The following is an 18470-nucleotide window of genomic DNA, read 5'->3' on the forward strand; positions in this document are numbered from 1 at the left end:
TAGGTTTATGTTTTTAAGGAAAGAGAAAAGAGAAAATTAAAAATTAAAATTTGAATTTTTTGGAAGATAAAATCTAAAGAGGAGATAGGGTAATGAACAATCCACCTTTTCTTTTACATAAGGAAAAATGAATTGCAAATTGGAAGACTACTTGGAATCGGAAGAAATGAGAATTTAGATAACAATTGAGAGATTAGTGGACTTACTCTTAGATCCCTTAAGCTTTGAATCAATTTAAAATCCAATTCCTTTAACTAGGGTTGAAGCACAACTCACAACTCTTTTGCCAAAACGAGTTTACCCCTAGGTTTTAGAAGCTTGATAGCGAGCTAAATTGGATTTATAGATGTTTGAGCGTTAGTGGAAAGACACTTAATTGAGATTAGACACTTTATGGCACTTCAAGTTTAAACTAAAGTGCAGGCATCCTAGATCTTAGGAGCACAACTTAAGAGATAGTTTATCATCCTAATTTTCAAATGACCCTAAGAAATTTAAACATCTAACCTCAGTTTAGAAGATAAGTAGGACACTAGGCACGAGGGTGCACTAGATTGTGACTCATGACTGATTTAATTAAATCAAATAATGAAATTCTTACCTTAATTTGACCAAAACTGAAACCCAATGCTCCGGGATTTGAGTTTGTCCTACACTCAAATCCTCCTGGCAATTGGGGACATTCCAATATGACATATAAATTTCTTATTCTTGGTCTTTTATATGTGGTATGGTATTTCATTTATTTGTTTATCTTTTCTCTGCGATTTACCTGTTTCTGTTAAGTCTTTTTCAGGTCATACTCCCCTCTTTACACAGCACATAATAGCTAAATTTAAAAGAGCAATGAATCTCTCAGGTGTACAGGTTTAATTTACATTACAGCATTTTATTTTAAAAGCATGTTATATTGTTTTCATAGCCTGTTATATTGCTTCCCTAGCACGTTATGTTCTTCTCTCAGCATGTTATATTGTTTGTTCTTATTACTATACAGTGCATTGTTTCTTTTCTTTCACACTGCATGCTTAGTTACTTTGATACATTATGTCTTAGTTTAGGATAACCTAGTGAGGATAACCATGTTCAAAACTAAAACTAAACTAGGTGTTACTACGAGGAGTTTGGAGCGAACATCGTGGGCAGCACGGCAAGGGATAACTTCAAGATGAATCTGCAGCAGCAAAACACATTTACATCACCTAACACTTTCTTTAGTTTAAACAACTCATAGGATCACTCTTTAGGCTTTTTGTACAACTCTGTTGTACAATTATAAGTCCTAACGTTTTAGGATTCCGAGGTTACCGTACGGTACGGTGTAAATCCTTCTGTCTTTTAGGCTATTTGCAGAGTCTGACATTGTGCAAACACAAGTCCTAAATCTTAAATAATTTGCAGGATTGAAATATCAAATAAACATCATTTCAAAGACATAAAGCCGAACAATAGGATAGTTGGGACATCTCCGGGGTTTCTCCTGGATCTGTGATATCCCCTACTTTTCTTCCCTTTAGATTCCTTAAATAATTGTTCCTATTTTGAGTCATTCCTATTTGATTTTTCTATGTCCAATCGTGAAAACCTAAACTTTGAAATCTTGAAAGCAAAACCACCTGATCTTAATCGAGAGTTTTCTTAAGTGATTTTGATCATTTAAGATGTAATTAACTATAGGGGTTTGCCTCTATAAGGAACGTGGGGAACCTGACACTCAGATAAAATAAACCCTATCTAATATGTTAGGTATGAGGACTTGTTGGCCTTTTTATAAAATATTTCGCAGACCTAAAACGAATGTCACAAATTCTTTAGTTTAGGTGATTGAATCCTTATTACAAGTGATATATTTATTATTCGGGATAAGTGTATTATTTGTAGCATTGTATTCAATCATCTAAACTATTTAAAATGTGAGACCCGTTTGGTCTCACCTATTTTAAAATTAAAATGTCACTTTTAAAAATCAAAAAGGTTATATTTATATTTAAATTATTTTTTTAAAATCTCAAAATCATCACTTTTTTTCAAAACACAAAAAAAAAAACGGCCGACAAAGGGGTGGGGGCAAATGACGATGCCAAGCTTTTATTCTCTAAGAGAGGGAAGATGCCCTAGCGCAGTCGACCATGACGCGCAGGAGGGAGAACGAGCAGTCGTAGTTGTGGCATTTTTACATGCGAGGAGCCTACCAAAAGACTCATCAGGAGAAGAAAGGCAGAGAAGAGGAGACAGAGCATAGTTGTGTGCGTGTGGGAGAAGAAGCCATTTGCGTGTGAGAAAGAACTGCACCGAGCTTTAAGGTATGTTAGGTTTATGTTTTTAAAATATAAAACTTTTAATTTCTATTAAATGTTATTAGATTACAATATCTTATGATTTCCTAGAAAAGATAAATTTGTACAAGCAATTGGATCAAAGGATTAAAATGAGGAGGTTTTTAGCAGCACCATATGTGGTAAAAAGATTATGTGATTATGTTTTTAATTGTATAAATTATTTTAATTAAATATTATTTAATGTTCCAATTTTAGTTAGTTATATAAATTTGAAAACAATACTTTAATTTAGTAACTTGATTATTAAAGAAATAATGAATACAAATACATAATATAATAAAAATAACAATACTGATAATTGAAGAATAATTCGACCAAGATTCTATTCCCTAACTCATTAAGAGCCTGAAAAACCCTTTGCCACCAATAATGATGCATAGGGTTTGATGGATGATTTGTCATTTGTGTGTTATGTTATCCTATATCATTTGAATTTTGTGATTTTTGTCCAGTGTTGATTTTTTTTTGTCCTTTAACTTCATTAGCAGATTATTGTGTTAGTTAGGTTGCAATATATTAGATGTTGTGTTATCATAGTTATGTTATCATATTCTAGATATTTATAGATGATTTATTTAAATTATCTTATATCATATTTTATATTTATCATATTTACTTTTGGTTATCACTTAGCAAGAAATATATTTTCTTTAAAAAAAACTTGGATAGATCATGATTCATATACATAATGTTTAGCTTATGTGAAGTTCATGAATTTTAATGATGAAATTTTTATAAGGAGAGGAGATTTGAATAACTAGAAGTTCAAATAAAATATATGAATAAATAAATAAGATTAAAGTAAATAAAATAATGTTGATAATAATATTAATAATAATCGAATATGGGTGTCTCTACGATTTTGACTTAATAGTCGTTTATCCTCTTTGAATAGACTGAAGTAGAGCAAGCAATAGAAAGAGCAGGGAGATTGAGTGGGAAAGAAGAAGAAAAATAAAGCAGCAGCGACGGAAGAAGAATAGAGGAAGAAGCGTGTGCCCTAATCAAGGAGAAGAAGAAGTCTCATACCTTGCTAACAGCACCGCATTTATAGGCTCAAGAGAGACATGCTTCAGCATCAGCCAGCTGTATCGAGGGTGTGGGGACAAAAAACAACGTCGAGCTTGTATTCTCTGGCGGGGGAAGAAGCCCTAGTCGTGTCGACCGTGAAGCACGGAAGAAGGGAGGTCGAGCAGTCGCAGTTGCGGCATTCTCACTTATGAGGAGCCTACTGAACGACTCATCTGTTGAAGAAGAACGGTGGAGAAGAGGAGACGGATATAGTTATGTGCATGTGGAAGAAGAAGCCATCTGTGTGCGAGAAAGGGTCGAATCGAGCTTTAAGGTATATTAGGGTTATGTATTTAAGATAAAAAACATTTAATTTCTATTAGATGTTATTAGATTATAATAGCATATGATTTTCTGGCAAAGATTAAATCTAAACAAGCAATTGGATCAAAGAACTAAAATTAAAAGTTTTTTGGCAACAGCAGATATGGAGGTAAGGTTATGTGGTTATGTTTTTTATTATATAAATTATTTTAATAAAAAAAATTAATTAATGTTCCTTTTTCTAGTTACTTATAGATAATATCGAAACAAAACTTTAATTCAGTAACCTAATTATTAAAGAGAGCAATGAATACAAATACATATAATAAAAAAACAACAATAGTGATAAATGAAGAATAATTCAATTAACGAAACTTGCTTGAATCTTAAAATTTGATATAATGTTTTATAGGTAATCACGATGTCAAACTAGTTACAGAATATTTAGAATCTAACATAGCAAACAAGGTGAGTGATTATATTTCTAAATTTCAATTATTTTCATTATGTCTAAATGTATGTTTGATTTCATTTATGTTTCATTTCAGTGTGATTTAGATTAAAACAATTTTTTCCTATTGTTAGAAAAAATATGCATGTTAGATAGTCTCACAATGAAATCAAATCACATGAAAGTATGCATGCTAAATATTATTGTCCTAATAGTTACATAACAATTTAATTTTTGAGGATATCATATAATTGTATGATCCTTATGTTCTAGTAGAGATGTATATATTAGCTTATTGCATGACCAGACATATATGTCGCATGATTACTTTACCTTTAGGATTTTAGTAATTGTGCATATGTCAGTTCATTTCATGACCTATAATTTTAGTACGAGTGTAATTATTGATTAGTAGATAAGTATAAAGTGTCTCATAAGAAAAAGAATGTATGTTATGAAGAATAAAATAACTTATATATGGATATTTGTATGTGCATGCTAAGAGTAGAAGTTCACCCCTTATAGTACAAGTAGGGAATGTCAGTGTACCCGTGCGCGTAGATGTTTTCCTACCATCCCAAATAATTGTGATGTATAGATAGCAACCGTCGTGCCAATGGAAGAATATTGGTCAGAGGCAAGTAAGCATCTTTCCACCTCAGATAGTCGTAAATTAGATCACTGACTACTGTGCCAAGAGATGATATTAATGGTACTCCTATAATAGATGTGAATGTTAATAGCAAAAAGTAAAAGTTAAAGACTAAATCTTAAAGTGTACAGTTAAAGTTCATGTATAAATATATTCAGATTATTGTCAAAATAAATGTCGTGAATATATACATTAGATTATTATAAGATTTTTATAGAAATATGAAAGACCAACAAGCATATAATTTTCTTTTCCTTGGATTACTGTAGTTCAGAAGTGTGATTGCTCATGGGTTATTTTTAGATAGCTCGTATTTTTTTAGCATTTTTCAGGCTTTAAGCAATTGAATAAGATGAATAGAAGAGAAGCTAATGTTTATAAAAGGAAAGAACAGCACCCAGAAAGGTAGAACTTTTACTTATTAACTGAATTATTTTCTTTAGTCTCTTTCATGAATATTTGAATATTAAACTGTCAGTTATAAAATTAAAATAATAAAAAATTATTTTTCGTTGTCCGTCCATGCCTTAATTAATTCTAAGCTCTAGCCCAGATCGTGACAGTAGACAAGAAGGCACAACCTTATTTACCCCTAATTTATCCTATTCCTCAAAAACAAGCAGAAAATTTTCTATTTCATGCATTGCTGCAATCATTATCCCCTCAGAGCCTATCACCAGTTGTTTAGGAATGGCACTTCCCAATAAGTTTCCAAGCAATGTTCCTTACCATCTGCAATCCGTTTTTCTTCCAGTCAACAAATCTTTCATGCTTTCTATCAATAGCCTATGATCTTGACAAGCCTAAAGCAATCTGTCACTTTAGCTTCATGCAAGGCTTCAGCCGACAAACTTTTAGTTGCTTGCATCCACGACTAGGGAGGTGAAGCTCCTACACTCCACGTTAGAAGCTGTCTTCAGCAGTCATGCAAGAGGCAGAATTCCAACACAGGGGCAGTAGCCTTCACTTCACTATTCTTGAACTGAATCTAAAAGTTAGCCAGCAAGAAGAGGAAAGGAAAAAATAGAAAAGGAAGGTGGAGGGTAAGGACTATGAGATGATAGAAACCACCAGAAGAGAAAAGTGAATTGGATTGTCTACGGATGTATTTCTAGCCATACCTCAAGGAAATTTTTAAACTAAAATTTGCACAAATAACCCCCGATACAAGGAAAGCAAAAAAGACATTTACAAGTAAACTAAAAGAATTGAAGGACTAATATAGCAATCTTCATTTTGTTTCTTTAATTCATCAAGATCTAAGAAACAAAATCAGGATATATCTCATTGTCCCTACAACCCCAAGCAATGTTGCAATTTGAGGAAACAAGGGATTTTGTCAACATACTTGATAACCCATTAACAAATACTTCCTTTTCCATCAACAACTACTCGATGAAATGAAACTTCACATCTATATGCTTAGTTTATTCATGCAATCTATTGAGAAAAAGTAAATCACTTTAATTATCATAAATATAGACACCAGTAAAAGCCTTGGCTTAAATAATTTGGAAGTGAAACCTTTCAACCATACCTCTTTTATGGCTTCAAATGCAGCAATGTATTCAACATCAGTTCTAGAAAAAAAGTCACAAATACATGCAAGTTTTCCCTCAAACTAATAGTGTTTCCAAACACCTTATATACATAACCTGTAAGAGATCTTCAAGTATCAAAACATCATGCAAAATTTGAATCTCCATATCTGATTGCAAGATAGTTCAGAGAATCAAATTTTTAAAACCTTAATTCTGAGGACATGGTTCAACTTAAGCATGCAGCTTCCCAATCACGTATCATTAAATCATCCATAAACCTGCTTATGATACTAAAATAGTAAGTAAAATCTGGCCTACAAAAAATCAAAACATGTGACACCACTCACAGCAATTTACTAGGTAATCTTCTTCAAATATTCAACATGATCACCTTGTACTTGATTTTTGCTCAATGTAAAATGTTGTGCTAAAGGTGTGGAAACAGGTTTAGAAGTTGTATCCTATACTTGCTTGCATTTTTTTTTTATGTATGAATTGAGATAAGCAATTACCACTTCTCTTTTTTTTTAATGTTCTCCGTTCCTAAAATTTTCATAGAACTTGGCAAAACCATGATCCTTCATCCCAAACATTACCCTTAGCAAAGCCTTCAATCTTGTGATTTATTCTAATCTAGCACTTGCAGGTAGTATATCATTAAGTTAATAAAAGATAAATAGTGCTAGTAACATCCTTGGATTTTAGAATATACAAGAATCATAAAAGCTATGAGTGAATTCAATACCAAATATATACTCATCAAATTCTTTATACCATATTCTTGAAGATTGATTCGATCCACATAAATATATATTAGGTAAAAATACCTAATTTTCAGTTTCAATTTCAACAATTTCTTCAAGTAGATAGTCTCCTCGAATTCAATCTCCTAAATTTTCCCCATCATACAATTAGATATGTAGCTTTGTTATTTCCAAAGAACATTAGCTTGTATAATTCTTCAAGCCCATTTGGGCTTACATTTCAAAATCCTTGATACCAAAACTTGGTTTCATCAACATGATCATAAGGCACGCAATCGTTTTACTCTTTTACTTTTACCAAGCAATGTACGCATTCCACCCATATGAATGCCTTTCAAGATGATTAAAGAGCCTTTCCAAAGCTTCAAGCTTCCATCATCACATTTGCATAGAAAAATCAAATTTATTCTGAACTCAAAATGATACCTTAGATTCTTGAGCCATTTTTTCAAGCCATCAAGAAGACTGCCTTGAATTGCTCCTACAGCTTAAACTAGGCATGGCTTGTTTTCAAGATGCATTGTGCAACATTTGGCACATATGATCGAAGCATCTCAAATTTAGGATCCACTCCTTAACATCTTTCCTCCATTGTCATCGCATCTCCTCCACCTCTAAACCTTTCTTTCTCTTCCTCACATTACTTTTTGAAATAACCTTCTTTATAACAAAAAAAACCATTTCCTACTTGCTTTTTTACCAAAATCTTGATTGGTTATTAGACTATTGCTATTATTTTCTTGATCTTTGCAAAGTTAGCCCTTCTGTTGGTAATAAATTTTATAGAATAATTGCTTGATATTCATCATCTATTCTTAAACCGGACACTTGTATACAATAGACATCATAGGATCATGTACAAGAAACCTTTTGTAAGACGATAAATTCAAGAACCTATGAAACAATTTGCAAATGATAAAGAATCTAGAAATGCTAAGATTACTCTAATAAATAGGGGAAAAAATTTTCGGGAACTTCTAATACCACCCTTTCCAATGTCTAATTTACATTGTCCGAATTTGCCCAAGTTTGTTGTGATGTTATTCCAATGGATGTGAACCATTTACTTTCAAAACAAACTTGGCAATACCATTAGGAATACCATCAACGATGGGTACAATAATAGGTTATACTTCAAGGCAAGAATGGAAGAAGGCAGAAGGTGGTGTTGATTCCTAAGAATGATGATAGTGAGAAGGATGCTAGAGTTGATTTGATAGTACGCAAATCAATGTTCATTAGAGTTATGCAACGAGCACCATCTACGGACACTCTAATAATGATAGAAAGAAATCGAGGAAAATATATACCTTATGAAGTTTAATCTTTGCTACGATAATATTATGATTTATTTCCCAACAAGTTGCACATGGGTTTTCCACCTCAAAGGGATGTCTAACATATAATAGATTGTCCACAATGCTATTATTTCGCATTGTCCAACCTAAAGGATGAAACCCAAAGAACATAAAGAGCAAAAATACCGAGTAAAAGAACTCCTTACTAAAGGTTTGATTCAAGAGAGTGCTATCCCTTGTGTAGTACATGCCTTACTACTTCCAAAAAAAACCACAAAAAAATGTGTATTGATAATAAGGCAATAAATAAATTTGCCATTAAATAGAAATTCTTGATTTTTTGATTTGATGATCATTTTGATTGATTGTATGCATCTAAGATTGACTTTCACAGCCATTATAACCAGATATGAATGAAGCCAATAGATGAATGAAAGAAAATTTTAAAACACAAGATGGAATGTAGGAGTGAACTGTGATGCCATTCTGCCTATCAAATGCCCCCAACATGCTTATGCACCAAATGATGCAAGTATGTCGATTGTTCATCAATCAGTCTTCAGTTGCATACTTTGATGATATCCTAATGTATAGTTATAGTTTAGAGGATCATTTACATCACTTACAATAACTTTTGAGATTTTAATACAAAAATAAATTGTATGAAAATCCGTGTAAATTCCTTGCAAACAAAATTAATTTCCTTCGATATGTTTATGCACCAAGCCAGAAGCATATATAAGGGGAAAGTTCCAGCTATCATGAATTGGCCTTATCCTCAATCGTTTATTGATGTTCGGGGATTCCATGGTTTAATCTCTTTCTATCATTGATATATTATAAATTTTAGTTCGAAAGCTGCCCCATTAACCTAGATATTTAAGTAAAAAAAGTTTATGTGAACACCGGCAATCTAATCACTTTTGGAAAAGCTTAAACAACTAATCACCAATGCTAGTAACCATGTTACCCAGTTTCAATTATGTTTTTGAAGTAGACTGTGCTGTGAATGTGGGCATTGGCACCATTTTGAATCAAAATGGACATCTAGTTGCCGATTTTAATAAAAAGTTACATGTAACTTGACGCAAGTATTCCACATATAAAAAATAAGTAAATGCCATAGTTTGTGTTTTAGAACACTGGAACCATTATTTATATGAATGAGTTCAAATCCATATCTCTAAAATAGAAATGTAAAGCAGAACTGCAGAACATTAAAAACAGGGAAAGAAGGGGCGACTTACAGTTCATAAGCAGCAAACAACTGAGCGTCATCCTTTGGCATGCTGCAGATAAAAGAAGTGAAAACTTCAAAAAATTAATGTCATCAAAGAAGATTCTGAAAGGAAAAGAAACAGAAGAAGACCTGTAAAAGATGTAAAATAGTGTCCCTAGATGAAACTTTGCAAAATGCCCCTGCTGCATTAGAAGATGTTGTTCAGTGCTAATAATTAATAGAACAAAATTCTAAAATATCTATTAAAGGCATTACTGGAAGCCGTTCTACCGTTAATGTTGGAGGTGGTTTAGAGTTATAACAAGTTGGAATGGAATACTCAGACTCTCCTTTGGCTGGCTCATCAGACCATGGGGAACTAAATTTCTTGTGCAAATCACCTGGAGGGCTTAATAAATTCAATCCCAGAGTTGTGAGATCCATCCCCATAGCAAGGGATGTGAGATTTGGGTCGTTTCCCCTGATTACGCCCAACAAACCCAACAAACCAAACCTCTCAGATATTTGTGTTCCTTGCACAGACTTCAAGCTATGATCTCTATATGACTGATTAATAACAGACATCTGTTGCAGACGAAGTTGAGATTGGCTATGCGGATGTTGATATTGATGAATAAGTTGATCATAAGGTCCAATGCCTGATGCTGGGTTTTGAGCTGGGTTTTGAGAACTCAACGTTCTTAATCCAATACTAGGCGTATTCTGAACCTGAATATTAACAAAGAAGCTGCTATTAGCTGAAATGTAGAAAAAATGAGTACGAGCCTGATTCTACAATATTAGAGTGTTAATTTGAGAAGCATACCTGAGATTGATAGGCTCCATGTGAAGATGGAAACAAATCAGAGCCATATAGATGGAGAAGGTCTTGACTGTTTCCAGATGCTAATGAGACACCTGTGGCAGTACTGACAGGAGTAACGTGCTGCTGATGATGCTGACGAGTTGATGGATAGGCCCCTCCATGGGTGAATCCAGTTGAACCACCCATCTGCATAATAGAAAAAATATGTTATGATCAAAATAACTAGAATAACCACAACTATTAGAAGTCAATCTAGCATAAAATTACACTTACGGCAAAGTTTTGTGATTGCATTACAGACACATTTTCATGCGGTTGCTCCTTCTGATGTAAATCCATTGCAAATTCTGAGTTTCCACCTACACAAGATAATACCATAATATACAGCAAATATGAAGTCAACTAATAAGTAGCATTAGTAACAAACAATCACAAAAAGCAGTGCAATACAAACTGAAAAATTAATACTGAAAAACACAAAAGACTCGATAAGCTTCAAAGAATAAGAGACGTGTGAGGTTCTAAACCAGTAATCTTCTTCTAAAGATCAACCAAAATATAAAATAATTTCTACAGGATGTATTTCTAACAAAGCGGCCCTTTCTTCAGATATTGATGATAAATTTATTCCCAGTAAATGAATGTGAAGGCTGGAGACTGAATGCCAAACATTCCTTAGTAAATGAAAGATCACTCCATTCTAATACATACTGGGACAGATCTTTACCAAAATTAGTAACAGCAACTACATTGGACGGTTATCACAGCCCAAACCCGGTTCCCAAAACAACCCATCTGGAACTCAACCAAAACTTAGGGAAGACCATTCAAACAACCTAAAAATGAAATCATCGACCAAGCCCAACTCAAATTATCCCATTTCATGGAGTCGGCCAATGAAGTTTCCTATTGACTCGATACTCGCAATTCAATATGATCAAATGCGACTTCAAAAATAACAATAGATGCAGCATCATGCAAGATAAAGTCAAGACATCTTGACTAGAATCGAAAAAGCGTTCGCAAACTCCTATGTCGTGGAATTTGTTGCACAAAAAGGACAAATTTCACCAGCACACAAGGCAAAAGCCAAATCTAGACGCATAAACAACAAGAATTCATAAGGCAAACAATAAAATTGGCATGCAATTGTTGAAAATTTTTTTATATTATATTATTATAATATATTTAATAATATAATATAATTTAAATATATTATATTTATTTATATAGTATGTCTATTTACTTTTCTTAAATTTTATTAGAAAACAAAATCATCTTATCAAACCTGTCTAATCCCAAAAACCCAGCATCATGTATGCTCCTTTGACATTGCATGACCATATAATAAAGCACCATGTGAGTCACATCGCAATTCAAAAGATGAAAAAAAAACATAAAAATTAAACCTACCAGCTTAACCGCATAACTATCCAACTCAGACTCCCACTTTTGGTCCCTCTCCAGCACGCTTGCATCTCCCTAGAGCCATGATCTTACCCTCTTCCTCTGTCGGTTTCCACAGCACAAAATCTCACATTTTCTGCCGAAAGTAGCACACACACACAACTCTTCCATCCCTCACTCTTTGCACCACAATTCATTGAACCAAGCCATTGTACGGCCAAGTTGCCCAATGCCAATCTTTGATCATCAATCTTATCATCTCAAACATACCTCTACAACAAATTAACAGCAGCAACTCTTCCTGCTAGCACATTGTCTATAGATTCAGCCAAGCACCAACAACGACTTCTTTGATGACCACCAAAATCTACCACCTTCATTCAACCCACTCGCATCCACATTCAAATCCCCAAACTATCATTTCCCTAAATATTCTAAACTCAAGCTTTGTCGGCAATTACCACCTGCCCTCCAAGTCAATCCTCTAGCCACCTGCACAGGATGCCATCAACTTGTACATCCAAGCCTACAACAACCTTTGACAACCCCTCTTTAAATCACCGACTCTCCCTGATGCGGGGCTCGGGAGAGCACCAACCGGTCCTCATGGAAGGGTGGACTGCCTCTCCCTCCTTCCTCTTCCCTCCATTCCTTTTTCCTCATTTCCTTTTTCCTTCCTTTTCTTCTTCTCTTATTTTCCTTCCTAGCACTTGCATATTTTAAAACATTCCCTAAAACTGAATTTTGATTTTTATTCTCCTCCTAATTTAAAACCTTCACTAAAAGTTTAAATTCTGATTTTATTCTCCTTTCCTAATTTAAAACACTTCCAAAAAACTAAGATCTGATTTTATTTCTTTCCCTATTTTAAAAACCTTGCCTAAATTCTGAAATATGATATTATTCCTTTCTTATTTTAATATTTCCTAAAAATAAGTCAAGTCTTTTATAAATAGAAGTTCTTATGTATAGGGTAAAGGGTCTTGGTTTTTTTATGAAATTTAAATTCATTTTTTCTAAGTGTTTTCCCTCTTGAGGGTTATATCCGACGTAAAGATAGTGCTTCGGCTATCTCTTATTTAAGGTGGTGGTCGTCTCCATGGGTCCGAGTGGTACTTCATTTGTATCTTGACCACACCAAGATACTTATCTATGCTTCTGTCATTCCCGTTGATATCCACCCGCTCCACAACCCTTCGACAGCCCCGCTGCTTCATCCAGACCACCTCCCTACAAGTTGCCACATATCTACTACCCTTCCAGCCAACCCGCCGGCAGTTGTCCGCCTCCCTGCTGTCAACTCTTCCAGGTTATTGCCAGCTCTTCCAGGTTGTTGCCAGCCCCCTTAAGGCCTCCCTGCTGCTCTTCCATGCTGTTGTCAACTCTTCCAGAAGACCTCCCTGCTGCTTTTTCAGGTTGATGTCATCCCTCCTACGGCCTCCCTGCAGCCCTTCCAGGTAGCCGACAGTTCCCTGCAGGATACCACAACCCCCCTATTGTCCTCCCCGATCACTACTCCAGCACTCCCTCTCCAAACTCCCTCCTCGTCGAGCTTGTGTTACTTTAATTGTTGAGTATTTGTTGTAATGTTTGTCTTGTGTTTTGATTTATGGTGTGTCTTTTCATTTTCTCTCGAGTCGTTGTTGTAACCGTCCGTTTAAATTATTGTTAAATTCGTGTCTTGCATCATTGTTTGGGTAAACTCTGGTATCATTTGGTATCAGAGCTGGTAGAATCCTAATCCAATCCCAGAGTCCCTAGCATCTGCCCCTACCCAATCCATCATACCAAATTTTTTCTCTTCTTCCTTTTTCTTTCTCTTTTCTTCCACATATTTCAAAAACATTAAGCATGCCTCCAAGGAGAAATATGCTCGAGCCTACCCGGGAAGAGATACAGCGAGAATTCCGTCACCTCAAACAAAGAATTACGGAAATTTGTTTCATTAACTACCAAATAGATAAATAATATGACCCGTTCATTGGCTTATTAAGATTCATTGATTTTTTCAAACAAGCTATTCGATAATCACAATATGAACCAAACACAAGCCGAATTCAAACAAAACTCAAACAACCATGAATTTAAATGAGCTATAAGCTTAAAAACAATCACAAAAGCTTCAACTTGAGCTCGAACTGAAATTTAATTAAGGAAGTTCAAGCAAACTCATCCTCAGCTCAATTCATTTACTTAGCAGGCTAATTTAAAATCACAAACTATCACAACTTTATCGACCTTAGAAATAAAAGATGCATACGGAGTTGCATAAACACAAACTTAAAATCAAATGACTAGTATTAAACTAGAAAAAAAAATTCCAAAGGTAAAATGCGGAAATAAACAATGGATGAAGAAGCCAAGAAAGAGAAAGGATGTTATATATGTTGGGCTTAAGGGGAATCACACAATCCATTACACTCTAAAGAAAATCATGGGGGATACTCATTTGGCCAGAACCTTACGTATAGTGATATTATGGAAATTTCTGATAATCAAAATAAAATAGGCATCATTTCTAATTTCGATGGAAAAAAACCAAGAACCTTTATAACCAGGCAAAGCTGGAAAATCTTCATTCTGGATGCTAAATTCCTGATTTTGTTGGACGATTGAGCTTACTCCAAGACCTTGTTTCCTCAAGGAACCTACATTTCAAAAAGATCATTGGAATCTTTAACAAGTACACAGCAAATGATAAATAAGTACAAAAGCAAGATGGTGAGTCACCCAACTGACCCTGAGGACCTCCAGCTGAATTAGGGCGCCCAGTTAATTGAGGAAAATCATTTATGTCGAACGGAGAGCCATCATTTGAGTTGACATCATTTAGCATTCCCATAGAGCTTAACAGATTATTCCCTCCTTGCAATTGCCTAGTAATTGGTCCGCTGGATATGTTATAAGAGTTTCTAATCATTCCCATCATATGAGGAGCTGTTAATCCAAGAAAAATTTCATCTTTAGTAGAAGAACATAGTTTCTACCACACCAAAGCAAGATGTTAACTGACTCTAAGACAAGAAAATTTTCCAAGGGAATGGTGTATATGTCTTCCACATTAAGTTTGAAAAAAAATGAAGAAATCCCAAGTATAATAAGTTATATGCTCAACACAAATAAGAACTTAATTCAGAAGTTTAGGATTCTATTGCAGGGTAATCTAGAAAATGAATGGTTAAATGAACAGCGCAACAGTAAAAACTTCATGCCCAATTTTTATATGAAAAGGAAAAAAATAAATGAAGTCATCACAAGCTCTATCTAGAGGAAAAACAGTGAGTGGCCAACAAGATATTGCTCATTACCACACTTTTCAAGAGAGCAACGCAGATTCATTAATATGCAACAGCTGATAAAATATGTATTGAATGCTAACTTAAAAATAGTAACACAATGCAGTTCACTATTCATATTACAATGTTTAGGGACCAAGCATGCGATTTGCCAATGAATACTTTCTAAGCATGGTGAGTGGTATGGTAAGTCGTAGGATCTAATGCCAAGTTATGATATCTTAAACAATGCGCTAGCACACAAGAATTCATAATACACCAACTATTAATCTACAATAATGGACTGTTTTAAGGAAAACAAAACACGATAGAAATCAATTCAAACTATCGCCTTCTCAAAAAAAACTAAGTATAATTAAGTATCAAAAAACCCTCACAACCCACACACAAGCGAATAATAGGTAGAAATCCACACTTTAACAAATTTTTTACTGAGACTAGAAAATTTTCTTCCTTTTTCACAATTGAAAGCATATGATACATATTTATATACACTCCTATCTCTATATATTAAAAATATTTCTAATCTAGAAAAGATCATGTAATTAGATGTCCTCTAATTAGGTTACCTAATATCAAGCTTCCAAATATAAAACCATTAGATTTAATATTTTTCATAACACTCTCCCTCAGGCTGGAGCATAGATATTTATCATGCTCAGCTCGTCACAAATATAGGTGACACTAACTCCATTAAGAGCCTTGGTGAAAATGTCCCCTAGTTGTTCATCAAGCTTTACATGAGTTGTAGAAATCAAATTTTTGTTAATGTTTTCACGAACAAAATGACAATCTATCACAAGCTATTAGTTCATTCATGAAAGAAAGGGTTTGAAGCAATATGAGTTGCCACTTGGTTATCACACCACAGCTTTGTTAGAACTGTCACCTTAAAGCCCATTTAGATCAGGAGTTGGGAGACTCACATCAATTCACTTGACGCTTGTGTCATTGCTCAATACTCAGATTCTGCAGTAGATCATGATACCAAATTTGTTCTTACTCTTTCATGAGACAAAATTACCACAAACAAAAACCTGAAATCCAGTAATAAATCTTCAATCAATCTTGGAACTTGTCAAATCTGCATTAATAAAACATTCAATATTTTTATGCCCATGATTCTGATACAGAATCCATTTTTCAGGAGCTCATTTGAGGTAACATAGTATCTGTTCTAGAGCTGACCAATGATGGGTTTTGGGGAAAGATATGAACTAACTTATAATGCTAACTGAATAAGTAATGTTAAGGCGAATCATTGTAATGTAGTTTAATTTTTCCACTAACTTCCAATATCATTCAGGATCATTAAAAAGTTCTCCATCCCTTGTAAGTTATTGATTAGGAATCATCGGAGTACAACATTTTTTGACTTCTAAATTCCATGTTTCTGCTAACAAATCCAAAACATAGTTCTGCTAATGTAAAAAGATACATTTCTTGCTCCTTGATACCTCAATCCCCAAGAAATACTTTAACGAACCCAAATCTTTAGTGTTAAACTTCTTTTAAAAAAATGACTTTAATGATAAGATTTACTGCACATTGTTTCTAATAATAATAATGCCATCAACATACACCGACAATAGAAAAATCCCGGAAGCAAATTGTTCATAGAATACAATGTAACCAATTTTACCATTTTGCACCCCAAACTATTCTACTGCTTGATTAAATCTTACAAACCATGCATGAGAGCTTTGCTTTAACCCAAATAGTGACTTATGAATATGATGTACTTTCCCAGGCTCCTCCTAAGCAATAAACCCACGAGGTTGCTTCATTAAAAGATCACCATGCAGAAAGGCATTCTTCACATCAAAATGGTGCAGGGAAAAAGTATTCATTGCAACCAAAGACAGGAAGAGGCGACCCAAAACAACTTAGCTACCAGAGAGAATGTGAACAAATAGTCAATCCTATAAATTTGAGTATAACTTTTAGCAACCAACTGAACTTTGAGACGAGCTACAGGTCCATCAGAATAAAACCTAACTGTAAAGACCCATTTACAACCAACAGTCATCTTGCCAGAGGGTAATTCAACTAGTTCCCAAGTTCCATTTTTAATTAAGGAATTTATTTCATCAAGCATCGCTGCCCGCCACCTTGAATGAGATAGGACTTACTGAACAAATCTCGGGTCTCGGGTCCTCCAACAAGGTCAAGGGAAGCAATAAACGAGCGAGTAAAAGATAATTGATCATAATTAACACATGAGAAAATAGGATAAGTGCATTGATGTTTACATTTTCAAAATGCAACAGGTAAATCAAGGTCAAGAGAAGAAAGATCAACTGAAGAAAAGGATATCGGTGTGGGACTAAGATCAGGGGGATTAGGTCTGCTTGAGTAAATATTGGTGATAGGTGGTTTAGGCTAAGGCATTGGTGGTGGAAGTAGAGTTGAATCGATGATGAGATACATTAAAAACTCATTTGAATCTTGTGAAGATTTGATAACAATGAGTCACCAAAGAATAGGGTTTGTTCATGCAAGCTGACATCAATGGAGACTGTGCCTATTTAAGAAGGGGAAAACATTGATATCCTTTTTGCATATGAGAGTATCATAGAAAGACACACGCTAATGACTTAGAGTCCAGTTTAGAAACTTGTGGACAAGTGTCCCGAACAAAAAAAGTACACCAAAGTATATGCTGTTCAGTGGGAAAGAGAGTTGATTGGAAATATAATTCGTGAGTCTGATTCTGTAAAACTGCAGAAGACATCTGATTGATCAAAAAAACTTGCAGTAAAAATTGCATCAACCCAAAACAATTTGGGTGCATTAGTTTGAAACAAAAGAGATCTAGTTATCTCAAGAGGATGTCTATTTTTCCTTTCCGCTACTCCATTTTGGGATGGAATATGAACATAGGATACTGGTGAAGCATCTCGTTTTATCTTATGTATATCTAAATATGTACAAAAAAATATTCTTTGGCATTTTTACTTCCCACAATCTTAATAAATATTAAATTGAATTTTAATTTAGCATAAACAATTAAAAATGTAACAATAACATAAAGAGAGATTTCATAAAGTTAAGCCAAGTTATAAGAGAAAGAACATTTGTGCGACAATATCGAAATTTATTAGATAAAATAGGTCAAGTACACATACATAATAATGAACCAACTGAAAAGTATAATTATTTTTTTTTATTAATTATGGGAACAAAAGACAAAGGATAGTATTTAGCAAATTAACATGACTCATAATTTAAAGATGATAATTGATGAGATTGAGGGTATAAATTTTTTAGCATTGATAGCAATGGATGCCCTAATTGATAATGGACATCAATTGGAGATAAAATACTAGACCAAGCTATGGG

At 34.1% G+C, this 18470-nt stretch overlaps 1 protein-coding gene across 5 annotated transcripts in view; it reads right to left on the reverse strand.

Annotated features, from left to right (window-relative positions):
* Window positions 1-18470, reverse strand: part of LOC110030390 (probable NOT transcription complex subunit VIP2) — a 65974-nt gene that overhangs the window by 12361 nt on the left and 35143 nt on the right. For 4 of the 5 annotated variants that reach the window (XM_020733078.1, XM_020733079.1, XM_020733076.1 and 1 more), the window contains exons 6-12: window positions 14572-14769; window positions 14379-14480; window positions 10699-10784; window positions 10426-10611; window positions 9891-10328; window positions 9750-9802; window positions 9628-9669 (exon numbers count right to left, since the gene is read on the reverse strand). In XM_020733078.1, the coding sequence (XP_020588737.1) occupies window positions 9628-9669; window positions 9750-9802; window positions 9891-10328; window positions 10426-10611; window positions 10699-10784; window positions 14379-14480; window positions 14572-14769 (1105 nt within the window). The remainder of the gene's footprint in view (window positions 1-9627; window positions 9670-9749; window positions 9803-9890; window positions 10329-10425; window positions 10612-10698; window positions 10785-14378; window positions 14481-14571; window positions 14770-18470) is intronic. The other variant, XM_020733077.1, reaches the window with a different exon arrangement.

Source organism: Phalaenopsis equestris, unplaced genomic scaffold (genome assembly GCF_001263595.1).
Source record: "Phalaenopsis equestris unplaced genomic scaffold, ASM126359v1 Scaffold000711, whole genome shotgun sequence".
In the NCBI taxonomy this organism is placed as follows: domain Eukaryota; kingdom Viridiplantae; phylum Streptophyta; class Magnoliopsida; order Asparagales; family Orchidaceae; genus Phalaenopsis; species Phalaenopsis equestris.